Source organism: Hippoglossus stenolepis, chromosome 6 (genome assembly GCF_022539355.2).
Source record: "Hippoglossus stenolepis isolate QCI-W04-F060 chromosome 6, HSTE1.2, whole genome shotgun sequence".
In the NCBI taxonomy this organism is placed as follows: domain Eukaryota; kingdom Metazoa; phylum Chordata; class Actinopteri; order Pleuronectiformes; family Pleuronectidae; genus Hippoglossus; species Hippoglossus stenolepis.
Window position 1 is genome coordinate 21,300,763 of NC_061488.1, and position 24,456 is coordinate 21,325,218.

The 24,456-nt window shown below is 41.5% G+C and overlaps 1 protein-coding gene across 1 annotated transcript in view; it reads left to right on the plus strand.

Annotated features, from left to right (window-relative positions):
* prex1 (phosphatidylinositol-3,4,5-trisphosphate-dependent Rac exchange factor 1) overlaps positions 1–24,012 on the plus strand; it is an 85,668-nt gene extending 61,656 nt beyond the window's left edge. Inside the window, exons 21-40 of the mRNA XM_035158414.2 lie at positions 387–531; positions 1,455–1,630; positions 1,968–2,129; positions 2,857–3,067; positions 4,766–5,051; positions 5,693–5,908; positions 9,420–9,508; positions 10,116–10,198; positions 11,158–11,248; positions 11,385–11,513; positions 11,690–11,731; positions 12,683–12,900; positions 13,463–13,565; positions 15,924–16,067; positions 17,468–17,582; positions 18,863–18,929; positions 19,842–20,017; positions 20,413–20,515; positions 21,672–21,739; positions 21,857–24,012. Coding sequence (XP_035014305.2) covers positions 387–531; positions 1,455–1,630; positions 1,968–2,129; positions 2,857–3,067; positions 4,766–5,051; positions 5,693–5,908; positions 9,420–9,508; positions 10,116–10,198; positions 11,158–11,248; positions 11,385–11,513; positions 11,690–11,731; positions 12,683–12,900; positions 13,463–13,565; positions 15,924–16,067; positions 17,468–17,582; positions 18,863–18,929; positions 19,842–20,017; positions 20,413–20,515; positions 21,672–21,739; positions 21,857–21,899 — 2,667 coding nt within the window. The 3' untranslated portion in view covers positions 21,900–24,012. The remainder of the gene's footprint in view (positions 1–386; positions 532–1,454; positions 1,631–1,967; positions 2,130–2,856; positions 3,068–4,765; positions 5,052–5,692; positions 5,909–9,419; positions 9,509–10,115; positions 10,199–11,157; positions 11,249–11,384; positions 11,514–11,689; positions 11,732–12,682; positions 12,901–13,462; positions 13,566–15,923; positions 16,068–17,467; positions 17,583–18,862; positions 18,930–19,841; positions 20,018–20,412; positions 20,516–21,671; positions 21,740–21,856) is intronic.
* Positions 24,013–24,456: the final 444 nt, after the last annotated feature.

Consider the following 24,456-nt stretch of genomic DNA (forward strand, 5'->3'; position numbering starts at 1 on the left):
TGTTCATTTTTACATCAGTATCCTCACATACAAAAGATATGTATAATCTATCATCTTGTCAATATATTTCTAAATGGATTGTACTTTCTAGACACTGAGACTCGCATGCTTGTCAGGTGAAGTGTCTGTGTCCATGGCGCACAAATACTTGAGATTATTTCCTCTCAAATCTGTTGCATAAAATGCCTTCACTTAAATGTACCAATATCCACATTCTTTCTTTTTCATGCTTTGGCTTTTTAATCTTCACAAGATTTTGTATCTCTGTCCCTTTCTGCTCATTTCATTCTCACTGTCTCCTTCACTTCACTACACCGAATAACGATGCACAGTATGGCAGATTAGAAGTAAAGTCTTATTGTTCAGCGTTGATCTGTTTCCCACAGTGCCAGTGGGTGTACCGGGCCTTTGAGGATGTGGAGGAGCTGCAAAGAGACAGAGGCGAAGGTGAGAAGGAGGAGAGTCCTTTCAGTCCTTATCCAGTGGAGAACGGATCGGACCACGAGGAGGGGAACGCCACCAATGGAAAAGGTGATGTTACTTCCTGTGAAAAAGTGAATTGTTAGTTACAGCCTTTGAGTGCACATGTATCTTCTCTTTAGTTAAACTGAAGAATATTATAAAATCTGACATTACATTTTTTTTTTCTGTAACACTTTATTTCTGTATATGTGCCCTAATGTTATCTTCAAATTCCTTATTATTATTATTATTATTATTACTACTGTTATTATTATTATTATTACTACTGTTATAAAAGAGAAAAAGTTCAATACTTTGAAACAGAAAAACAATGCCTCTTTACCAGATGTAGGGCTTATAAACTACAGAGCAAGTTTCATGTGTGGCCCATCCTGCAGCAAAACATACCTGAACAACATGAGCGTTACTTGGGAGTGTCCTGTATTATGAACTGTAGCAGCTTTGTGCGTGATCACAGATTAATTGCAGACTCGATGTCAGGAAAAAAACTAACTTCTGTCTCTGCCAAAAACGTTACATAGAACAATATTTTCCACCTCGATAGCCTTTTCAGATGACATCTGAATCGGGTCATAGTTACAGTGGCAGTGAAAAGTGGGTTCAGCACTCGGCAATTTGCTCTGGAAATAGAAAATTCACTGCTGAAAATTACATATGCTCACACTACAGTCACAGGACGTCATCCAGTAACCTTCGGTTTTCCTACTGTATTTACACTAAGTGGCCAGTTTTTCCGACAGAGCTGGCAGAGGAGGCACACTTGACATATGTAGAGTACACTGTGTACTTTCACCTGCGTCACTGCTAAAGGGATTTATAAAATCATTGTATTTCTACCCAGAGCTGATGAGGTGCTACTAACATAACATGTGGCATGACTCTACCTCTACTCTTCCTCCTGACTTCATAATGGTTAACTTGAGTTTATTCAAATGACATGTATTGAGTAATTTTAATATTGTGCTCCACAGATTACCGGCTAGGGAGGCTTTCCCTCTCCGATGAGCTGCCTCTGGTCAGTCTGACGGTGGATAACGTCCACCAGGAGCACGGCGTGGTCTACGAGTATGTCAGCACTGCCGGCATAAAGAGCAACGTGCTGGAGAAGGTTGTGGAGCCCAAAGGTTGCTTCAACCTCACTGCTAAGGTAGTTATGAGAAGATGAGGTGAAGTATTTGGGTTAGCTGACAGCTACGTATTCTAGAATACAACTCGGGGATCAGCCATCAAGTCATACTACTTACTTACGGTTGTTTTTCCACTTATCCCAACCTGGTGGTTTCCCTGTTTGTAGGTCACTGATAATAAGTTGTTTTATTATATTACTATTGACAAGATCTAAAAGCAGCAAAAGGGTAATTTGGCATCACTTGTGGTTTCAGTTGTTAATGTTACTCAGAATATACATTTTTATCTTGATTGTGACTGAATAAACTTTGTCTGTAGGAGTGGTCCATCCTCACTGATGTTTCGTGTTTCTACAGATCCTGGAGGCATTTTGTGGTGACGACAGCCTTTTTGTTCGTAACTGCAGCCAGCTCATCTCCCAGAGCGACAGAGTAGTTACCATGCCTCAGTTCGAGTTCAGACAAATCTGTGACACCAAGCTGGAGAGTATCCGACGCCGTATCAGTAGCTATCAACAGGTACAACGACACAATTCTACTTTCTCTTAAACATATTGCACATATATTCATAACTACAGAACATGTATGTATATATATATATATATATTGTCAAACCAGATGTGAATTGTTATACATAAATATGTCCTCTGCTCATTGCCATTGACCTTAAAAACACAAGTTCCGTTGTTGACTTTCACACCAGTATCCCCACATTTATTTGAAAAGATCTATAATCTCTCTTCTTCTCTGTATATTTCTTACTGGCTCCTATTTTACCAGACACTCGCATGCTTTTTAAAGTGTTTACAACAGCTAAGGTTGTTAGAGGCTTCTCTGTGGAGTGTGAAAGTGGGTCAAACACCATCTTACTGATGTCAATACTCATTCTTTTTTATATATTCATGTTTGGATTTAGGTCAAACGTCAGTGTCTATACAGTGCTCTCATAAATATGATCAAATATCGCCCCTCCCAAATCTCTATACACTTTTAAAGCTTGAATAATACATCTGATATTTAGAATGTACTTGTCCTTAACCTTAAATTTTAAGAGCTCTTGGGCAATACATTACATTATTGAATCTCAATGTCATTTTTTCTGCTACAGTGACAATGTTTTGTCAGTGATTATTAGAATCATGCACTACTTATATTAGAGCTGTCAGTCACATGCAGCTTGTATTTTCACTAAACTTTCTCTACACCTTTCTTATTCATCATTCCTTCCTTCCTTTTTTTAACCCAGTTTGCCCTGGAGCTGAGGAACAAGGTGTGGCCCTCCTTCAGGCAGGCCGGCGTTCACCCTCACCCACTGGGCTGCATGGACTTTGTTCCCACCAACTGCCACATCAACCTGATGCAGGTTTCCTACCCCAAGTGTGCTACCTCTTCCGGCAGGACTTTCAGCATCCGCTTTGGGCGCAAAAACTCCCTGTTTGGCCTGGACCCTGATCAAGGTAGAGACAGCACATACACAAGCTGCTTTCAGACATGCACTGAGCTCCAGATAATCTCCTGACATTCTCCAGAGGGGCTGTATGTGAGACCGCAAATGTCCGCGTGAGAGCTTTCAGACATTCTCCAGAGTTTCTCCAGACAGCCCCCTTGTAAAAACTCAGAATAATGTCCGATGAGATGATGTTGCAACACAGCAGGGGATCCTCCGCACGCGTGAGTGGATGTGTTGATGCCATTTCTAAAACGCAACAGACGCAAAACTGCAAAATGTCCAGCCTCAATTATGCGGACATCCTCTGGAGTTCATGTCTGGCAACAGCTTTACACACAACTCTCTCCAAGAAGATTTGAACATTAGCTCAATCTCTGTCAAATATCCACTGCCACATCCAAGCTTCACTGAGATCCAACCTCTTCATGATAATACAGCGTAACCTACTTAACATGGGCTCAGTGATCATTTTGACTAATTACCCTCTATGACCATTTCAAATGCTGCAGCACCGGGATGGGATCACCAGCCCCCAACTCACGCAGCAGCCGTAAGGTCTCCAAAAACACATTCTCATGGTAAATTAGATGAGTGGTTTGCCATTAAGTCTCCATTAGCTCCAGGCCATACTCATGTTATTGACATGAAAAGTGAATGAATGATGTCAGCAAAGACGGCGCCTGGAGGCAGCGTAGGAATGTGTGCCATTCACTCGCTGCTGCTGCTGTTGAGGTCAAAGGGGAGAGAAGAAAGCGAGAGGAAGGGGTCGAGTGAAAGTGGAATGTAAATTCACCATGGAATCATTTCAAGAGAGAGAGAGGAAAATACAAGATAAACCTTTAATCCATGGATACAAAAAGTAGTGTCCTGTCTCGCATCTACATGACTTTATTATGATGCAGCTGGATATTAACGAAGGGTCTCGAGGCTTAAACGCTGAACTCCTGCTACTCTCTGCAAAGATGAAAATGCAATACAGCTGTCTAGACAGCAGACATTTAGCATTGCTTACATTGTTCCAGTTTGCCTCGTCCTCCTCTGTCCTCTCTGCACCAGCTGCCAGTGAGACATCTGCCTCGCAGTTGCACTGGTGAGATGTTCACTTCAGCTCTGGTGTTTTTCATTATGTGTTCTGCAGACAGCCACAGGGATGATGGTTTCTCCAGCGAGAGTATAGCCAGCCTTTAGTGCTGCAATTAGAAACTGAATAAAATGATGAGGTGTATTACCTGAGGTGAAAGATTCCTGCGTTATTACTCTGGGCATTAAAAGAATGTCTGGAATGTATATAAAATGTCTTAAGGGCTTTCTGCTCACTGTGTTCTGCACTAATAGCATATACTCCTGGGTTCATAGGAAGAATATAATCCATCAGCAGTTTTGATACATCTGAGGTTATTATATCTAAGTTTGGCATTCAACCAAAGTAAAGAAGTTTTTTTTAATCCTGCTCTCGCTGTGCGCATCACTCGCACTTGCAAGTGCACTTTGAGAAGTTGTTTTCCATTAAGTTCAAATGGAGAACAGACAAGAGTGTTACTTCATAGGTTTTGGACATCTGGGCTAAATGTAATTGTCAGAGAGTGAAGGTTTTTTTTACTCAGCCACTACTAATATGTTCTTTCTCCTGTCTCCTTTCCTCTCCTTTCCTCTCCTCCCCTCTCCTTTCCTTTCCTCTCCTCTCCTTTGCTTTCCTTTCCTGTAGCACTACTGAACCCTATGTCCCACACCCAGCATTGTGTGACCAGCATGGGAGCTCCCTGCTGGAACTGTTCCGGCCTAGAAGGGGATGAGGTTGATGGCAACAAGGACGTGGCCCTGGACGGAGGCGAGGGGTTGACGGACAGTCGACGGAGTGGCCATGGCGAAGGTGGTCTGAGCTTCCTGCTCAAACAGGAGGACACAGAGACCCAGGACGCCTACATTCACTTGTACAGCCGCCTGGATGTTGCTGTGCGGGAAATGAAGCAGTATGTCGCTCAGATCGATGTGTAAGTGTCACCAAAAATATAAGTACATTGATCTTGTGCAACAGAAAAGCATAAACCCATTTTAATATTAATTTGGATATTATTGTTTCTTTGATCTGATTCCATATTACCCTCTCATCGCTAACCCCGTTGACAAGTGTCATCTTTCTAATAAAAAGAAAAGCGTTTACTCCATTCAGAAAGTATTTTTCAGCTTCAGCAGCTGGTGATATTATCAAATATTGGCAGGCGAATGGTGTTTATATGCAAGTTGATGATTTTCATAGCCTTCATAGTGACATTTCGAGCTCTTTGCATAAATAGCTTTGAGCTGTTATCCCTGCATCGGCCTCCCGAGGCTGTTCGTCAGCCTCTCTTTGTCTGTCTGCCCTTTTCCTTATTTAAAGCTCAGGATTTACAAAAGGAACATTCTTCAGGCCCAAAATATTTATGGGCCGGGCCCAGTACAGGAACAGGGAGTGAGGCCCGGATAACATCAAGGAAAAAATACGCATATTGTGTGTCTGTGCTGAGGGAAGGGGTGTGAAGATGTGTGTGTTGGATAGTGAAGGTGGGATTACTGTATTTAAAAGTAAGAATAATACTGTGTTGATGCTCAGGATACCATGTATATTGTTTTTTTCTATCCTTTTCCTCTTTAGCCTCTTGTCATCTATCACCGAGCCCACACAGCTCCAAGGGGAAGGTGGGGAACCTCCGGTCTACGAACCATCTCAGCCGTCTCTGGCCCCCTGCGAGGACGGCTGTGACCAGGACAAAGTGGAGCAAGGAGGCATTAAAAGAGTTTGCTTCAAGGTGAACGAGGAGGACCAGGAGGACTCGGGTCATGACACGATGAGCTACAGGGACTCCTACAGGTAACTGGTTTAAAGACTGTGTCGCTAAAGCTGCTTTCAGACCTGCACTGCACTCTCCTGTCACTCTCTGGAGGGGCTTGATGTGAGAGCGCAAATGTTCGAGTGAGAGGCTCGGGACTTTCTGCAGAGTTTCTCCTTCCAGCCCCCTAGTAAATACTGTGTTTAATGTCAGAATGAACCCATGTGAGATCACGGCAGGAGATCCTCTGGAGGATTCACTGAGAGCAAGTGGGGTTGTTGAAGATGTTTCTAACACGCAACAGATGGTTAAAAAAACAACAAACAGACTTAGAAATTCAAATATATGAGGGTGATAAACGAAGAAGACACCGATGCAGATGTCAAGAGAGATTTCGGCAATAATGTCTGACGCCGGTGTGGATGTGCTGTAAACAAAAGCATGTGATTTCTGCAGCGGAATTATTTAATTACCTCGCACCTCTGCCCGCTGCACCGACCCTCAACTGAACGCTCCAGAGATTTCTGTGCCGTTGCGAACGCGTCTGAGTAAAGAATCTCCTGCTGTGTCCAAACCCAATTGGTCGACATTCTCCAGAATACATAGTTGAAAACGACTCAAGAAAAAACAGACTCCATAAACTGGCTCAAGTTGAATTTAAAATGTTACCTTGGTTTCCAGTTGTAAAAACTGGAACCTGACTAGCTTAAAAAAAGAATGCTTCTTTCTGAATCCAGTAGAATCTAATATTACAGAATCATATTTTCCGTCTTTGTTTCTCAATAAGCTGCTCGATATAAATCACTATTAATTGTTGATGCTGTGAAAAAACCTAATATAAACCAGATATAGCAAAGAAGACATGGGACACCATCGTTTTACACCTACATTTCTAACAGGACTCCATAAAACATTCAAACCCCTGTAATGCTGCTCATTTCCCCCCATTGGAGGCTGCAACTCATTCCAGATGTTGGCATTTTAACCAAGATGGAGAGCTAAAAATGACTTCAAAATGTTTTGGTCAGATCTGGTTATGTCATTTGCTTGTTGCGAGTTCATTCAGATGTTTCTGTGTTTGTGTGCGTGTGTGTGTGTGTGTGTGTGTTTTTGTACAGTTCATTGGGCAGTGCTCAACTGAGCCCCACCCTCCACCACCCACTAAGATGTAGTTATTGGTTGTTGGTGCGGTGGGCTGGTGTATAATACAGCCAAATGTTTGGGGCGCGGCCTCCTCACCCAGTCTGTCATTATAGCCCGGCCACGGCATGTGAAACGCAACTACCTCATCGCATTAAAATGTAAAGGAAAATGTAGGCTGTTGTGTGTGTGTGTGTGTGTGTGTGGTAAACACACATGCACACACACACATAGTGAGGTGTTTACTCAGGGTTCAGAAGCCCGGTGGTAAAAAATAAATACACTCTTGAAGGTAGCAGTGCAACGCGTGTATGTAGATGAATCGTCCCACTTGTAATATTTTGGATTTGAATAAAAGTGCTACTGTGTTTTAGAGGTAGGGGGCGTATCTCTTTTTTTTAGAGTCCTGCTGAGAGGAGCAGACATTAAAGCTTGAGGTGGTGACAGACCACAGTGGAGTTAAACAGTCGGAGGTCACGGGCCGAGCACAGCCTGAGGAACATAATGTGAGAACAAGGACAAGGAGAAACTGGTTTCTTCTACACACACACACTCAGACTGTGTGTGAGCGTCTGTTCCAAGTCTGGTACAATGTGTCTGTCATGAATCATTAGTGTTCATGTGTGTTGCTGTTAAGACCTTTTGACTGGTGTCCATTCATATCTAGAGTGAGTAGATTCAGAAGCATTTGAGTCATTTCATTTCACTTGCAGCATCAGAAAGTGGTAGTAACTGATCTTTTGTCCCTCCCTAACGTGCTAAATAAACCTGTACACTACTGCTGTTTACTCAGAGAAGAGATCATTTAAAATCAATCCAAGATTCAGCTTTTCTTGTCTTCCTCAGGCACAAAAAGTTGTATTCCCTGTGAATTGTGTTGTTGGACAATATGTCCATTAACACACACCCACGCTCAAGTGTAGTATTAACATTGGTCTCCATATGGCCAGTCCATATAGCAATAGACGGTATGCAAATGAGACATGGCTACAAGCTACAATTAAAGAAGGAGCCTCAGAGGCAGCCGTTAATGAGCTGTTCACTGGGATGGCAATGTGTTCTCCATGTGTCTGTGAATGCATTCTCACCTGTAGCTCAAGCTGTGAATACATCACCCTATGTAAATCTTAATGCAAGTGTGTGTGTGCGTTTGTGTGTGTTGGCGCGTTTGTTTTAGGTTTACGCCAGATCTGCTACTATTACAAGCAGGATAATTGTCACAGTGGTGCTCACACATTTGGCAGGAGGTGTGTGAAGCTAAATTTGGAAATCACCTCTTGTGTGTCTCTGTGCGTGATAGACCGAGTGTGTATGTCTAAGCATTCAGCTGGAAAACACAACTCTCCATGCAGAAGCAGCCAGAAGGGGAACAATACAGGGACATTGTGTGGGGATTGTGTGTATATTTGGAAACAAATGAAGAGGGACGCAATGAGAGGACTGAAATATCATAAGATGAAGTTGATTGAGGTGAAGAGGACAAAGACAAGAACATTTACCAGCACACTCCCATATATTAGTTTATTATGGTGTGTTTTTATGGGTGAAAGCCAGCAGAGAATTCAAGCCAGACTACTAAAATATCATTATACTAACTCTCTCCCTGTTATTGCAGCAGCTCTGATGTAGTCTCATTCCTTTGCAACACAAACACATATTCACACATGTTAGGCACCACAGAACAACCCGGCAGGTTGATACCCACCTCTGACACTCCCCACTTTTTCATCAAGCCAAGCCGGATAACGGTAAAGTCAGACAAAGCCGATGTTGTTATATTGTAGCTGTAGTCGCCCCTAGGCCATTAGTCATGCAAATCAACCTGTGAATCACTCAGCGCTCCTCTGAGGGGATCGCCAGCGTGCTCACTTGAAGCGATGTATAATTTTGAGCCACATAAATCTCTCACATGCGCCCGGTAATCATGTCGATTCACGTATGACATATAAATGCCAGACTTAAGTCTTTTTTTCTTTTTCTTTTTTTATAAAACTTTCCTAGGGGGGGAAAAGAAGTAGACTGATAACTGAGCCATAACACACAGACAGCACTGAAAAGAGTATGTGTTTATGAAAGAGTAGCTGAGCTGAGCTCCAGTCCACAGTTTGATTCTAATGTATGTACAGTATTTATTATCAGTCCAATGTTTTGGAGTCTTAATACAGCCACAGTTGAGTGAATGCTTCTTTGTGTCAACCAGGGGCTGGTTGTTACTGTGAGAAACATTTAATTACCTTCGGTCTCACATACTGTAAATCAGAAAAGGCCTTTACATCAGAGGGATTGTGTGGCAGCATAATTACAAGACACACACAAATCCCTTCTGTGGTTTAACATTGGAATGAACCCTTTTCTCCACGTATATAACACATTTTTAATGTTTGTGTTTGTATGTTTTGTGCGTTATTGCAGTGAATGCAACAGCAACAGAGACTCGGTCCTGTCCTACACCAGTGTGCGGAGTAACAGCTCGTACCTGGGGAGCGATGAGATGGGATCAGGTAAGCAATGAACGGATGGCATGAAAGGAAACTCACTTTTTTCTGGCCATCTTTGATGTTTATGGCTCACTGTGATATCTGCAGTACTGGAATATTTTGTCAGCTACACATTTTGTGTTGCTTTTGGCTTTTTACATTATATTCCAAATGAAACAATGATCAGTTCAGAACCTATGCATGAGAAAAAGTGAATTCAAGATAAACAACATAAGCTAGGCTGAGGCAGATATACGATTCCTGTGTGTCAAACAAAGACAATAAATAATGCATGTCTGCATAGATATAGATTAGTAGTTTCTAACTTGTTATTTCTCTTTACTGTGTGGTGATGATCATATATCATGGCAATGCTGTTGATATGATATGAGGAGACTGTGGTCAGATATTTTAGATCAAACATTTCATAGACGCCACAGTCACATAGCTCATTATGTGTTTATCATCACATTGTTTTAATCAACAGCCTGTAATTCAGAGCATCAGAATTTACATTAACAGATGGATAGAGATTGTTTAAAACGTGCAGATGGTCAAATAGAAGTGAGCACCGGTGTCCTAAAGTCTGATCCCTCCCCGTCCATTTGTTTGGTGTTTTATCGGCTGCCAGGGGACGAGCTGCCATGTGACATGAGGATTCCCTCGGACAAACAGGACAAGTTGCACGGCTGCCTGGAGCACCTTTTCAACCAGGTAAGCTGAATTTGTGCAGGCAAGGTGCCATTGCGTGTTTTAGCATCGCTAATTCATTTACCAAAACCTTAAAGCTAGGGTTGGTAATCCTGGAAAAGTTAGCAAGAGCACTGTGAACAAATGCAAATGATACGTTTTCTGTGACTTGTTCACTTATGTCTGACTTTCATCTCTGCTTCAGTGGTGTGTCTCTCCTGCTGAAGACTCCGGTCATGAAACAAATTACCAACCCTACCTTTAACCCTAGTCAAATGAAAATTGATACAAAATCTTTAAATGTGGACCAACTAAACTGCAGTTTAAAATACAGCCAAGACATGTAAGACAAGGAAAAAATAACACACGCACACACACACATGTCAGCTTTAACCACCCCCCTCTGCCAAACCATTTGGAACAGATGATTGTGATAGTAATCAGTCAACATCTGTGCCGAGTTACCTCTTGGAGCTCCGTCTGTCCTCTGGTCAGGATCCTGCTTTTCTCTCTCTCATCTTTCACTTGACTTCCTTTCTTTCTGTTCTTTCCCCCACCTTTCCCTCTTTCTCCTCTCACTCTCACACACACACACACATTGACTTTAACTGATATGTGGATTCAGTTAAAGACATCCATACCTCCTTTTTTTCTCCTCTAACCAACATTTGATGTTGTTTGACTCCACGTGGGGTACACCCTCTTTGACTGGTATACTTTTTTCCACATGGAAACAGCAGCTCATGGGGCTTGCAAACACACTCAAGCCTTGTTGTCGTTAGTGCTGAAAGACCCAGATTAAAAGTTAAAAGTTATTGCAGAGTTGTAAGTGTGTGTGAGCATGTGTGTATGTTTGAATGACAGAAAGAAATGAGGTAGCAGGCAGAAGAAAGGAAGTTGATGCGTGTTGAGAATGAGGTTTGAAGAAAGTCTGATTGATTACCTGACGATTTGTGTGTGTGCGCTTTTATTTCCGCACAAAGGTTGACTCCATCAACAGCCTACTGAAAGGATCTGCCATGACCAAGGCCTGTGAGGAGACCAAGCACTTTTATTCTGACCACAGCCAACCAGGTACATATTTTGTTTATGTCTGTGTGCACATGCTTATACTATGTGTGTGTGTATCCGTGTGTTGGTTTGTGTCGCCTTGATTCTGTTACACAGCAGACACGCACCGTCACACATTTCCTGGTTTTTATGCGAACAGAGTTTCGCCAGACCGAGGACTGGACAGTTCGTTGTCGCTACGTCATCCAAAAGAACATTCAGGAAGACCCTTGGAACCTACCCAGCTCTATCAAAACCCTGGTGGAGAGCCTGCAGAGATTCGTGGACGGTTAGTTGAACACACACACACACACACACACACACACACACACACACACACACACACACACACACACACACACACACACACACACACACACACACGGCACACGTACACTCTCCAGCCATGTGGACGTATACAGTTTCAATCAGTCATTCCAACTTGTTTTCCTTCTGCCCCTACAGATGGAAAGAACCAGCTTCTCCTGGCTCTGCTCAAGTGCACAGGTAGAGTGACATATCAGTGTTAGACAGGAACCAGTTCATATTTAGAGCACAGTAGTGGCAGATAATCAGACTAGATAGAGCCCGGCTCTAATCTTCCATTAAATTACCAGAAGAGAAGTGAAGACTGTGCAATCTCTCAGCAGAACTCGAGCAGGAAAGGTCTCATAAGTGGAGTATTTTTAAATGATTGCAGTTTAGAGCAATTTGCAAATGAGATCATCCATCATATGAAATTACAGCCAGTTCTACCTCAGGACATCTGTAGGTCCTAAAAAAATCTTCAAAGGAAGATTCATTTTCAAATGATTTATTTAAAATATCATGATTCTGTTTATGTAGAAATATACATCCTTTAATCAGGCTGTACTTTTATTATCTCTATTTCTTTTAATTTAGTGACACCAGCTCTTAAAATACGCATATCCACTTTTTACATTTATAGTGGATATAATAGCCCCATGTCATGTATGTTTTCATTTCTTCACATCTGCTTCATTGCCAAACATGAAGCAGATGTTTAAATTTACTTAGTTTCCAGTATAATTTAATAATTCTAAAAAGTCAGAGTTGTCAGAAAAGCTTTCCTTTTCCAGAGCGGGATCATTTCCAGGTTGAGGCCAGTTGCTCGATGTGTTTGTACAGAAAAGGTTCGGTGTCGAGGCACATGATGCTCCAATCACTTTGAACTTTGCACGGTGGCATATGGTGATAGTTAATGGGACACATGCTCTCAGGGGCTGTCAGGCTAATGGAATTAAGTATTTGTATAGGAGCAAGTCCAAGACATGTTAAATCGAGGACGGTTAGAGTGCTTTACCCTCTCCTGCCCACTGACCTTCTCACCTTGTTCTCCTTTGCCTGTCTTCCTGACTCCCCTCTTCTCTCCCTACACTCCCTACACCCCCTTTCTCTGTACCTGCTCCACTGCACTGTCCAACCCCACACCACCAGACACGTCTCTGCAGCTGCGCCGGGATGTGATCTTCTGCCAGGCGGTGACGGGCGCCCTGTGCACGCTGGCCGAGCAGCTGCTGGCGGCGCTCCGGTCGCGCTTCAACAACGCTGGCGAGTACCAGGAAGACGGCAAAGAGACCAGCCGCAAGTGGATGGAGCAAATATCCGTCATTGGTGTTCTGCTGCACTTCCAGTCCTCGCTAGCACCGCACCTGGTGAGGACAGAGGGTTTTTAATTTGTGATACAAGTTGATGAGATCTCACCCAGGGGTGGATCCAGGTGCACTGACCCGAACTGATATCTGATTGGCCCTTGGAGTGTCCCTGTCCAGTCGCTTACTAACAATACTAACAGTAAATATGAAGATTAGTAAGAATTTTATCTTTTTTGAAGAACTCAATGTGCTTGAACAAGGAACAATTTTCAAAATATACTCAATCATGTGTGGTTTTTAATCAAAGCTACACAGCTAACAGTAAACAAGGGCCGACTTAAATTTGAATGTGCACTTAAATCTGGAATTTTGCCTGGATGTTGGACATATAATTGGCCCCTCAGTGTAAATTTTGGCCCCTGTATGGCGCCTGATTTAGAAAAATCCTAGATCCGCGAACAAACTTAATCATTGTGTGTATTTCCTGTTGTATCCACGTTGGTAATGTGTCACTAAATCAAATACCCTGGGTTTTTATGGATTTCTTGCCACATAGCTGTCGTCACAACTATCAAAACCCACATGGCGCGACCTCTGAACGTTTTTTTCTCTCCTCTGACAGAAGGAGGAGCGGACCATGCTGGAAGATACCAAGGCGGCCCTGTTGGACTTGGACAAAGTCACTGTGTTCTTCAGGCCACTGGAGGACGAGTGTCTAGTCGCAAGTAAGAGACTACACCAACAAAGACTGACTTGGCCCATTCAAACCAGACGGCTGCTAATCAGCAGCTGTATGGTTTCACCAACTCCGAATAAAGTTCCATTATATGGATCTATGGTAGCTATTGAGGGCGAAATTGTCATTTTGCCATTGCAGATTTAATTTTCGTTTCAGTGAGGAGCGACTGAATAGGGAGCTAAAACAACACTATAATGGATCCATAAATCATCTTACACAAGGGCAGAGCATGTAGTCTCTTTGTCCTTTCATTACAGATAACATGGTTCCTCCTGACAGGCTGTTCAGGGCATCATTTAAACTTCAGTGCAGTTCTAAAACACGTGGCCGAAGCACCCAGAGAAAACATTACAATTAAATACACATGCACATGTTATGTTCTTTCATCGACATGTGTGTGCTGCAGTGGAGAAATGTTCTCTCAGAGCATGAAAATGATCAATTTGTTGTTTGGACTGGGTCCGTCCTCAAAACGCTCAAGGTCAGAACACAGCGGTGTACTGCCGCAGTCTGAGGATGCACCTCGTTTGTTCAAAGGTGGCCATTGTCAGAGTCTTGACCTGCGTGTGTGTATAAAGGTTAAGACCCGGGGCCTATTTGTGCCTTTTAATAACCTCAGTATCTGTATTCACCAAAGGTGCTGCAGGCGGCCAGAAGCCTTAAAGCCAGCAGATACAAATGACAACATCATCCTGAATCAGTTCTCTTTTCAACGGCCTCAATATGGCCAGCAGAGATTGCCGCTCAAAGGAAAAGCATAACATGCACTTCCCATTATAGGAGGAGTCGGCAAAGCTATGGATGAGGCAGGGATTTACTATTCTAGGTTTTACGCTCAGCAGATGGAAATATTTGGAGTTTGCATGCATACAATGTGCACGAACATACAAACCGCTGCATAAACATGTAACACATTGACTTGGTCATTTATGTTGTACTTTATTTATTACATATGACAGATATTTAGAGGTGAACACAGTGTTCAGACTCTTTCACTTTCAAGGGAAGAATAGTTTCTAACCAAACTGCTTTCCTGCAGTTGAATATTCAGCTCAGGTTGCCGCAGGGTCCATTCGACAGTATTGATTTGTTAATGGCGTCTTCCGCAGGCTGGGAGCTAAAGTAAGGCAGAATGCAACACAGAGTCTGTAACTCTGAAGAGTTCAGCCTCAAGAATCACAGCCAATTCCACAGGATTACAGCTTGATGGGTTCTCCAGGAAAGAGCGCTGACCCTAGAGGTCGCTCAGTAAAGGTCATCTTTTCCATTATCTGACAACCGCTCGTGTCTTGCAGTCGCAAAATGTTAGGAGGCGTCAGCGCAAGTCAGCGTCAGACTTATAAATGATTTCTACTTGTGTGTTGATGGTAGGATTGGAAAAGGTTACTGCTCTGAAGACAAGTGACACAGTAATGACAAATTCTTTTATAAAAACGCAATTGTTTCAGTTGCATAAGCATTTTTTTAAGAATAAAAGATCTGCCAGACTGACATTTTGCTAATTTATTTACCAGCTGCTCCTAACATGACTAGTACACAGTTAAGTACTACTGTTACATTTAAATAGACCTGTGTCACTTTTTCCATTATTGTGTGTTCAGTCCGTCAGTGTCAAGACAAAACTAAAGACGATGGTGGAGACACAGTCAGTTCTCCACCTTCTGTTGTGGAAGGTTTGAACATGTTATAAAACTGCAGTGATTTTAGTTTTATGAAGTCATTTTAGAAAGACCAACACACACATTATTTGAATTGATGGACGGCTCATCAATGCAGCAGTGCTGATCTTAATGGCTTTTGGAAACCTGCACTGTAACAGAAATCCAGTGGCAAATAGTTTATTGTAGGTCTTAATACAACGAGATTGGCATTCAGTGCCAACAGTCCCCTAATGAAACCACATTTAAATTGACTATATCCAGATCTGTACCAAATTGCGCACACATTAATATCAGTCCCCAAATCATGCATGGTTTTTTTTCCCATTAAGATCCATGAATTATTCTCTGAGAAAAAAAAAAACAGGATCCACCCAGACCTACACCAAAATTAAATCGGTTCTTCCTTGGCTCATGCCCCAGATCCTCTTTAAAATTTTATGGAGTGAAATAGTTTTTGGGAAATCCAGCTGAGTAACAAACAAACACAGATGAAAACTTAACTTTCATGGTGGATGACAATGCAGAGGTTTCTTTTTTTGTTCTTTGTAAAACTTTGCTACTAATTTACTGTTATTCTCTAATGTTAATGCAAAACAAAAATCATTTCATTAGCATTCAGTCAGTAGACATGTGTAACAAAATATCTTAAAGCCTGTGTGTGTTTGTGTGTGTGTGTGTTGCAGACACACCGGTGTGTTACCAGGTGGAGGGCAGCCGACAGGCCCTGAGGGTCACCCTGTACCTGGACAGCTGTCACTTCAGCGAGCTGCCCAGCCGGTTGCAGAACGGCGGCAGCCTCAAGCTCCACACGGTCCTCTTCACCAAGGGTAAGACTGAGCGGGCTGGGAACGAGGAACTTGAGAAAGTGAGAACACTGCAGGGGAATAGGTGCAGGGTGTAGATCAGCTGGTCGAGTGTGATGCAATAGTCACATGAGGAAGGGTAGGCTGTTGTCCTTATGATACACAGTACCTCAGCTTCAGCATTTTTTCCCATATATTACTGAGTATGAATGGGTTTTTCTACAAACCAAAGAAGCCATATATCTCACATGCATTGATTTTATCTTCAGACATAAACACTTATGTAGAATTGAATGATTCAGATACACTCAGTGCCTCGTGAAGCCTCTCACTCATGTTCATGTTCCTGATAGCTTTATGTGCTTTTAGTTTTACATTAGAGCTCTCTGATGCCCATTTTAAAACCTCCACCTTTACATTCGGTTTTTGCGGCCAAGCTCCTTCTAATCCTCCATCAGCCACAGCTGGCGCTAGTGTGAGTGGATACCACTATGGATCGTGCCCATCTGCCAATTAGCCATTAATTTTCCATATAGACATTTCAGTTGGGAAAATGAATCCATTGAGAGAGCTCATATTGTTCTTATGTACTTCAGTGTGGAAGAAAGTGCAACAAAACATTCAGTAGTGCAGATATCTGAACCAACATCACCACCTACTGGAGAAGAGACTAGGCTACAGGTTGAGGAGACGTTATGTGGTACCTTGTGACACTGCAGGTGTTTAAGTGTGAGTTAGAGAGTGTATGTGTGTGTGCAGTCATATATATGAGCACTATATGCTCTCATACAGATTAAAGAATCGTGTAAATCAAGAAGATTTTGTGCAGTACTCACTTTTTCAGAGTGTATGTAACTAATGTTAATGTAAGGAGTAATCTGAGGTGGCAAAAGTACACACATTCTTTACTCAGGTAGAATTTTAAAAATACTTTGACTCAAGCAAAAGTATGAGTGCTAATTCAACCCCTTTGTTAAAGTAAAATTATAAAAGTACAGGGTCTGAAATGTACTTTAAAGTATAAAAGTAATAAGTACAAATTAGGTGTACAGAAGACTAATAAACTTAACCACTGTTGCTTCAAATAGAATTTACAAAAAGCAATGTACTAATAACGGGGGTTAAAGCAAGAAAAGATTTGTGAGCATGAAAAATTGTAAAATATTGTGAGTATTCTGAATTTAAATAAGGCCAGGTATGGGAAAAGTACAGATATTTGTGTTAAAATATCAGGAGTTAAAGTAAAAGGTTGTCAGAAAAATAAGTAAAGTGTAAGAGTAAAGTACAGATACATGAAAAATGTCTAAGTACAGTAACCAAGAATTTGTACAGTTGCAGAAGTGAGGGTTAAGGTTTGAGGGTGTAATGTAATGTGATCATAGAAATGTGTGTTGACCCAAATGCTTCCTGCCTGTTTTACCCAGCACTGGAGCGTCCAGAGGGAGTGTCCCAGCAGGACTATAGCGCCATGGAGGAGTTCCAGCAGCGCACCAACGCTGTCTCACTAGAGAAGGTCAAGGCCTATTACCGCAGACTCAGGTACGCTGTGCTACACTGCATCACAGCCCTCCAGCAGTTTACTCACCAGCATCACCAGTTATTATGTTTCACCTTAAAGGGAGAGTTCACCCTGTGGTGTTGCATAAGCAGAAACTGCACTTCGGTTACTGTGTTACTTTACATTTAACAGTTCCAAGGTCAAGAATTTCTAAATGAGAACTTTTTCTCCTTTATTCAAACCTGTCCCACATCAGCTAACAGGATTTTTTTTTACTTTGCTCATTTAGTAACGCAAAAGTCCTTCATAATGTAATCGTATTGTTTCTCCAACATTAGTATGACTATGTTATCCCCGGAGACGGGCAGAGTTAATGCTACTCCAAGGACACAGTTTCATTGTTGTGTGAGCTCAGTGAAATAGAGAATGAGATTCCAGTGTCTCCCACAGAATTAGTTCAATCTATGGCGGTAGCGGGGGTGCACCCGCACGTAGGACACTCTTATGTGTAACAGATTCCAAGTGACAGGTGCACAGACTAAAGAGTGAAAGATAAGTTCTCGCATAAGAGAAAGAAGTGCATTCACTGAGTTGAAACTATCAGGTATGATTGCATGGACGTGAGAATGTTATGGACCATACCACCAACATGTGGGAACGCATGGTAGAGTGAGGGCGAGCACACAGCACATAGCGCTGCACACACCAAGTTAGAAACCTCAGTGTAAAAAATGTCTTGGTTCATTATGAAACTGGCAGGACGAATCGGAATATGGCGAGTCGCCAACAGTCTAGAAAATAAATGTGAAACACTGGACTCATTTCTTTTTCTATTGTCCTGTCTACGAGGCAACAAGGGATGTACTTTTTTTTGAAAAATGTCCTCTGTTTCTGTTCATTTCTTCTGGCTCGATGATTATAAACTTGAGTTGTGCTTCAGGAAGAGAACTTTTTTTTTTCATTTGCCTGCATGACTCAGAAAATATATACATCTATAAAAGAAAAGGACTAGGATCATTGCCTATACAACAAATTATTAATTCCAAAACAAGGTTGTTAATGTGTAAGATTCTTTACTGACAGTTTGTTTAATACGGTTACAAAATGCTTGACTAATGTATTAAATGTATTGATAGGACTTTGGTTAAAAAGGTCTATTAGAGCTCATGTTGTTGATAAAATATTTGCTGTAACCGAAGCATATTCTGTTTAGTGAAGTACTCTAGATGTTCGGTGACTCAGCTCTCTCATAGAGTGAGGCAGAGGATGAAATGTATAGATTTCTGAACCAGATGAAGAGTTGTGTTCTTGTCTCAACCAGGGCTTTCTATTTGGAGAAGTCCAATCTCCCGACAGACTCAAACACCACAGCTATGAAGATTGACCAGGTAAATATATATTTATCCTGATGTATATATTCCATCTGCTGCTTCTGCTGTGCCCACAGAATGTGTACATTACAGTCCATGTGAACTTTTATCCATTTATATCCTGCTCTTGTAACATAAGTCCATTTGTATATAATGTTGTGACTGAATATAAATGCAAGTACAGATACTGGGCCTTGAAGTTAGAGACCTGCAACCAAGCATTTCCAAAGTAAGAGGGACTGTTGTCCTGTTTCCCTCCACTGGAAACCCCCACTAGCTCATCAAGACCCCCCCCCATTAACTCCAACTAACCTCAACACGTCAACATTATAAACTCGACCTCAGTGATGATTAGATTAGAAAGAAAGTTCTAGTGACCCAAACTGACAGTAGCTGCAATAGATTCCAATGATTAAAACTTCTTAGAGAATAGTTGTAATATACACGGATCAGCCACAACATTAAACAGACGACTGGTTTTAATGTTGTTACATGATCCTCAGGACTACAGAGAGTTGAACTTGTACTTTTGTTATTTGTGTATTGTTCTGCTGGTATTTGCGCTGGTGCACCATCTAGACAAGTCAGTTACTCAACTGAGTCTAGTATTGAGAAATAAAGTGTGTGAGATAATTTCACTTCTTTCTAACTCAGATCAACTTTTTCAAATTTTTTGTTGAATTTATCTAAAACTAAAATCATAATAATTTTGAATTTGTGAGTTTTTTTCATTATTCTGTCACGTGACTTGGGTAAATTGCCAAAAGTGATACAACTTTACAGAAAACAAGTGACATTTCCTCCTCATTTTAACACTCAATAGTGTCTAAAAGATTTGGTAAGATTGACACTTTTGTGATATTCTATTGTTATTTTCTTGTGAAAAGTCTAACCTGAACCTCTCTGACCTTCACTTCTTTCCCCTTATAGCTGCTGCGACCCCTCAACACCCTGGATGATCTCTGTCGACTAATGCAGTCGTACATCAACATGCGCCCGAGCGCTCAAGGCCACCCATCGGGTGTCAGCGTGCTGTGTGTGTCGTCTGAGCTGTGTAACCGCCTGGGAGCCTGCCACATCACCATGTGTGGCACAGGCATGCAGAGGTCAGTCTGGCACCACACCGACACTATTCTACTACTCGTGTAATATCACCGGCTAAAATAAAGATCAACATGGTTCAGAGGGAAGGACGTGCACCTCTGAACCCTCAAAAACAGCTGTACCTCACTGTCTGAATTAAGTTTCACTATATTCAGCAAATCCACTTATGTGTGTGTATGTGTGTCTCCAGATATCACTCACATTATGGGGACTTAGCTTACTTATGGGGCCAAAAATCATGTCCCCAAGTAAACCATTACATTCTAAGGGGAAGATATGTTTTAAAGTTAGGTTATGGTTAGGGTTAAGCAACTTAGATAGTAGTAGTAGAGTAAGTTTACAGGAAAAGTGTGTGTGTGTTTCAAGCACTAATCTTCATCTCCTCTGCTCTTTCCAGATGTACTCTGAGTGTGACACTGGAGCAGGCAATGATCTTAGCCAGGAACCACGGCCTCATGCCGCGCTGCATCATGCAGACCATGGACATTATGCGTAAACAGGTAAACCACAGGGCCCATTATCTCAGCCTGGGGTCCAGCAGGGGTCCCTTAAAGGGATAGTTCACCCGAAAAATGTAAATGCACTCATTATCTACTTACCACTTTGCAGATGGAGGGGTGGGTGAAACGCTGTTTACCCCTGAAACTCCAAAAGTGTTTGAGTCAACAAAACACTTTTGGAGTTTCAGCCAAATCCAATACAATAGAAGTAAATGATTACAGATTCTTCAAACGTAAAAAGACAACAGACAAAAACTAACACCTCCATACTGCTCCTGTGGTGTCATCCAAGTGTCCGTTAGTCCCGTCATTCAAGTTCGACTTGAAACGGCGTCATTTACACCATGTTTTTAGCCTAAATGTCCTCTGATATCCTCCTCTGGAGCCGCATTCGCACGTGGATCACAGTGTAATTTTCTTTTTTGGGTGAACTATCCCTTTAAGGAGTCATTTGCCCTCTGATCTAAGTGTGGGCACCTTTCATATGCACTCAGTTGCCACTTTATGTTCAGTAGATCTGCCATAAATTCAACCTTTTAATGAAGTCTTTAATATTCAGATTTGTCTACATTTAATTATATATTTATTAATGAGGTCTCAGTTAAAAGTTTCTGGTTTCTTGTCCTCCCTGTTTATGTACATGAGAGTATGTACCAGAATATTTGAAACGCTTCTGAATATAATAGTCTAGTGCAGCAGCACTTCTCACCCCAGTGCTAAATATATCTGAAATAACACCTCCATCACAGTGTAAAAAAGCTGAGCATTATATGCATCATAGAAGTATAGCACTTCATGGCAGAACAGTTACATTAGACTGGAGGGCATATCTATGTCAGTGACTTTTTGCGTTGTCTTATAAATGTTTTTTAAATGATAACAACTTATGATCCTGTTGTCACTGTAATATTCTTTACAGTCTATTATATTCTTTAATAGACCAGCTGGAGTTAAATGTAGTATGAGTAACTCAGTCATAACATTGATACAGGATGGATGTCTGAGGCAAAATCATACAAAACATACTTACTTGAAAATATATCAGGTCTCCTTGTATAGAACAAGTATTTCTTGACATTATAAGTATCGTTGCCATTCAGGGCAATTAAACCACCTGCAATGTGGAGCTTATAACATGTGTTCTCTTTTCCACCAGGGGGCAAGAGTTGAGCTCTCTGCTAAAAATCTCAAGGTAATGGACCAGATGCCTCCGTCTGCTCCAAGGTAATGTATAGAAACCAGTTCCAGCAGGCGCCTCAGCTCATACCGTCCGTACACTGCACCATTTGTGGTCACACACAAGGTGGTTTGTCTCATTTGCATTTTTGTCTTTGTCTGCAGGCTCTTCAAGCTGTGTTTGCCACCCTCGGATGGAGAGCTCTAAGAAAAGCATCACTCCAGTGAACTCGCCAGAGAGAGGGTGAATGTGGAAGAGGAAGATATGATGAGAGACAACAGCAGCAAAAGAGGGCGAGTCTCACAGGATTTCCTCCAAGAGACACTGCTGATGGAAAGACCTTTGACCCCTCCACTGCCCCAATTACACAGGGATCATTCCAACATGGATACCACTAGAGTCTTCAGTGCAAAGTACAGACTAAACAAGATGGCGCAGATGACTAATGTCAGTTACCTGAGAGCACCCACAGGGACACTGACACAGCCTGAAGCTCAGGACTAATCATGTACTGTTGTACCGGGAAAACACCCCAGAGAGAAGTATTACTACTGTGGCTGTCTGTCTTCACCATTGACTTGACAACTGGTGCGCAGTATTCACAACATGAGTGGAAGGGAGATCTCACAAAGACAACATCCGCAGCGATTGTGCTCATAACCGAGCTTGTATGATTTAACTTGATTAACCAAACTACCTGTAGCTGAGCTGACTGTCATCCTGAACACAGATGTCATCCCATTTTGCCTTGGACTGCGACTCCAGAGGGTCTCTTTCTCTGTTTTTGCTGGCGTTCCCCAGGGCTCAATGTTGGGACCCCAAGTGAAGTAGAAAATGTGGTATTCATGTGAGATAGCAGACTGGATAGATGCAGAAAGTCAAAGAATAGACAGAAAGATGGAAGTAGGGATTGAGGGCCAGGTAAAAAAAAAGAAAGTCGGATGATAGACTGGGCTGCTCTTTTCCTTAGCCTGTTGCATGTGGTTACTGTGCAATTACTGTAGGATTAGTGCGAGTACTGTATTACTGCACTATATGAAGGATAGCTATTTATTGTGTCTGGAAGGAGCTTTTTTTATCCCTCACTTATTCTATATCAGGTATTAAAGAATCTAAAAGCATTCCAGCCTACTTATTGAATAATATTTAAAGGACCAATGGCATGCCATTTTTTTAGACGTTACTGCTTGTGTATTTCATTTTATTTATGTCTATAGAGTTTGATTACATCAGGAAATCTTCAGGGGAGTGAAGATGAACAGAAGCTGGCTCATCTGAATCAGGACAAAGGAAGCTACGACTAACTGTACAAGCCAAGTCAAAAGGTCGGGATGTTGAATCATCGTTAAATTATTAATATATGACTTAAAATGTACTAGTGGAAGAATGGCCTTCTTTTGACTAAGACATTGTGTTTACTTTTAAATTGGCTTTTATGTTATCATATTTACTGTAGGTATGAAAAGAAGCACAATGACTGGTCCGTACAAGTTGCAGTGTTAGTAAAAAAAAAGTACTGTAAGCAGTTTGTGGATGATGTAAACAAAGGGATCTCTCCAGGACTTATTCACAGTAACATTACTATTATTTTGCTGAAGATTTTAATTTCTTGTACATACAAACTGTAACTATGACAGAGGAAAAGATAGGTTATGTCTTATGGCAGCAGAGTAATGCTATACATTAAAATGCATTATTTTTATGGAAATAATATAGTATATAAAACATTTTGTATTTGTGGCTGTGCATTTGAAGAGAAGTTTTTTTTCTTTCTTGTTCCTGAGCGTAACTTCACTGACAAGTGTTAGTTTTTGACTGTAAAAAAGGTTTGAATGCAGTTCAAGAATCCTCCCTGATGTTCTGCATTGGCAGATCACTTGGTCCTTTGTATTTGTTTAAAAGAGGTCTGGTTCCAAATGAGCATGTTGGAACCGACTCGACACGTCCCCCGGCGGTAGCATGGTCACTGTAGATTTACATCCATTGGTTTGCCTACACAACTCAGAGGATATTTGCATTATCATCATTTCCCATATCAAGTTTGCTCTTATTGTACATTGTAAAAAACCCTGGTCTTAAGTGTGTGTTTAAATTAGCTAATGACTGCAGCATGTTGGTGTAGCCGGACAAAGAAATATGTCACTGATTACACATTTTATTTACATTATTCTAATGTTTCATTACTGTACATACTTTATTTGCAATTTTGTGTTGCCTGAAAATAACTGTACAAAGCATCTTTGTTGAATCTTTCTAAAATGATCATGTAAATGCAATCTTAACAAGCTAGTAAATAAAATCTTCACAGTATGACAATGTTTTTCAGTGTGGCAGCAGTGTTGAGCCGTGATGACCCAACATAGAAATGCAAACACACAACGATTAAGTGGTTTCCGTCCAGTTAGGACTTTTGGCCCTTTCATATAAACAAGGCCTTCCTCATAATGATTCCTTGTCATTAGTGAGTCCTCCTCAAACAGCTCTACAGCATACTGTCAGTTTTTATTGTTTGTGTGCTGGACGTTGTGTGCCGTCTATGGTTCACAGCGAAGTTAGAAATCTTTGTGTATTAATCCTACCTGGTTTATCTACAATGAAGTATTTATACTCAAGGTTTTTTCGGAAAATGAAACTTGTTCACATGTGGTTTATATATAAGTTAAAATTATTGTTGTCGCCTTTTTACTACATTTTACTAATATTGAACATATGTGTCAAAGTAGCACCGAACTCGACACTGCCCTTCCTCAGGCAATTTATAATT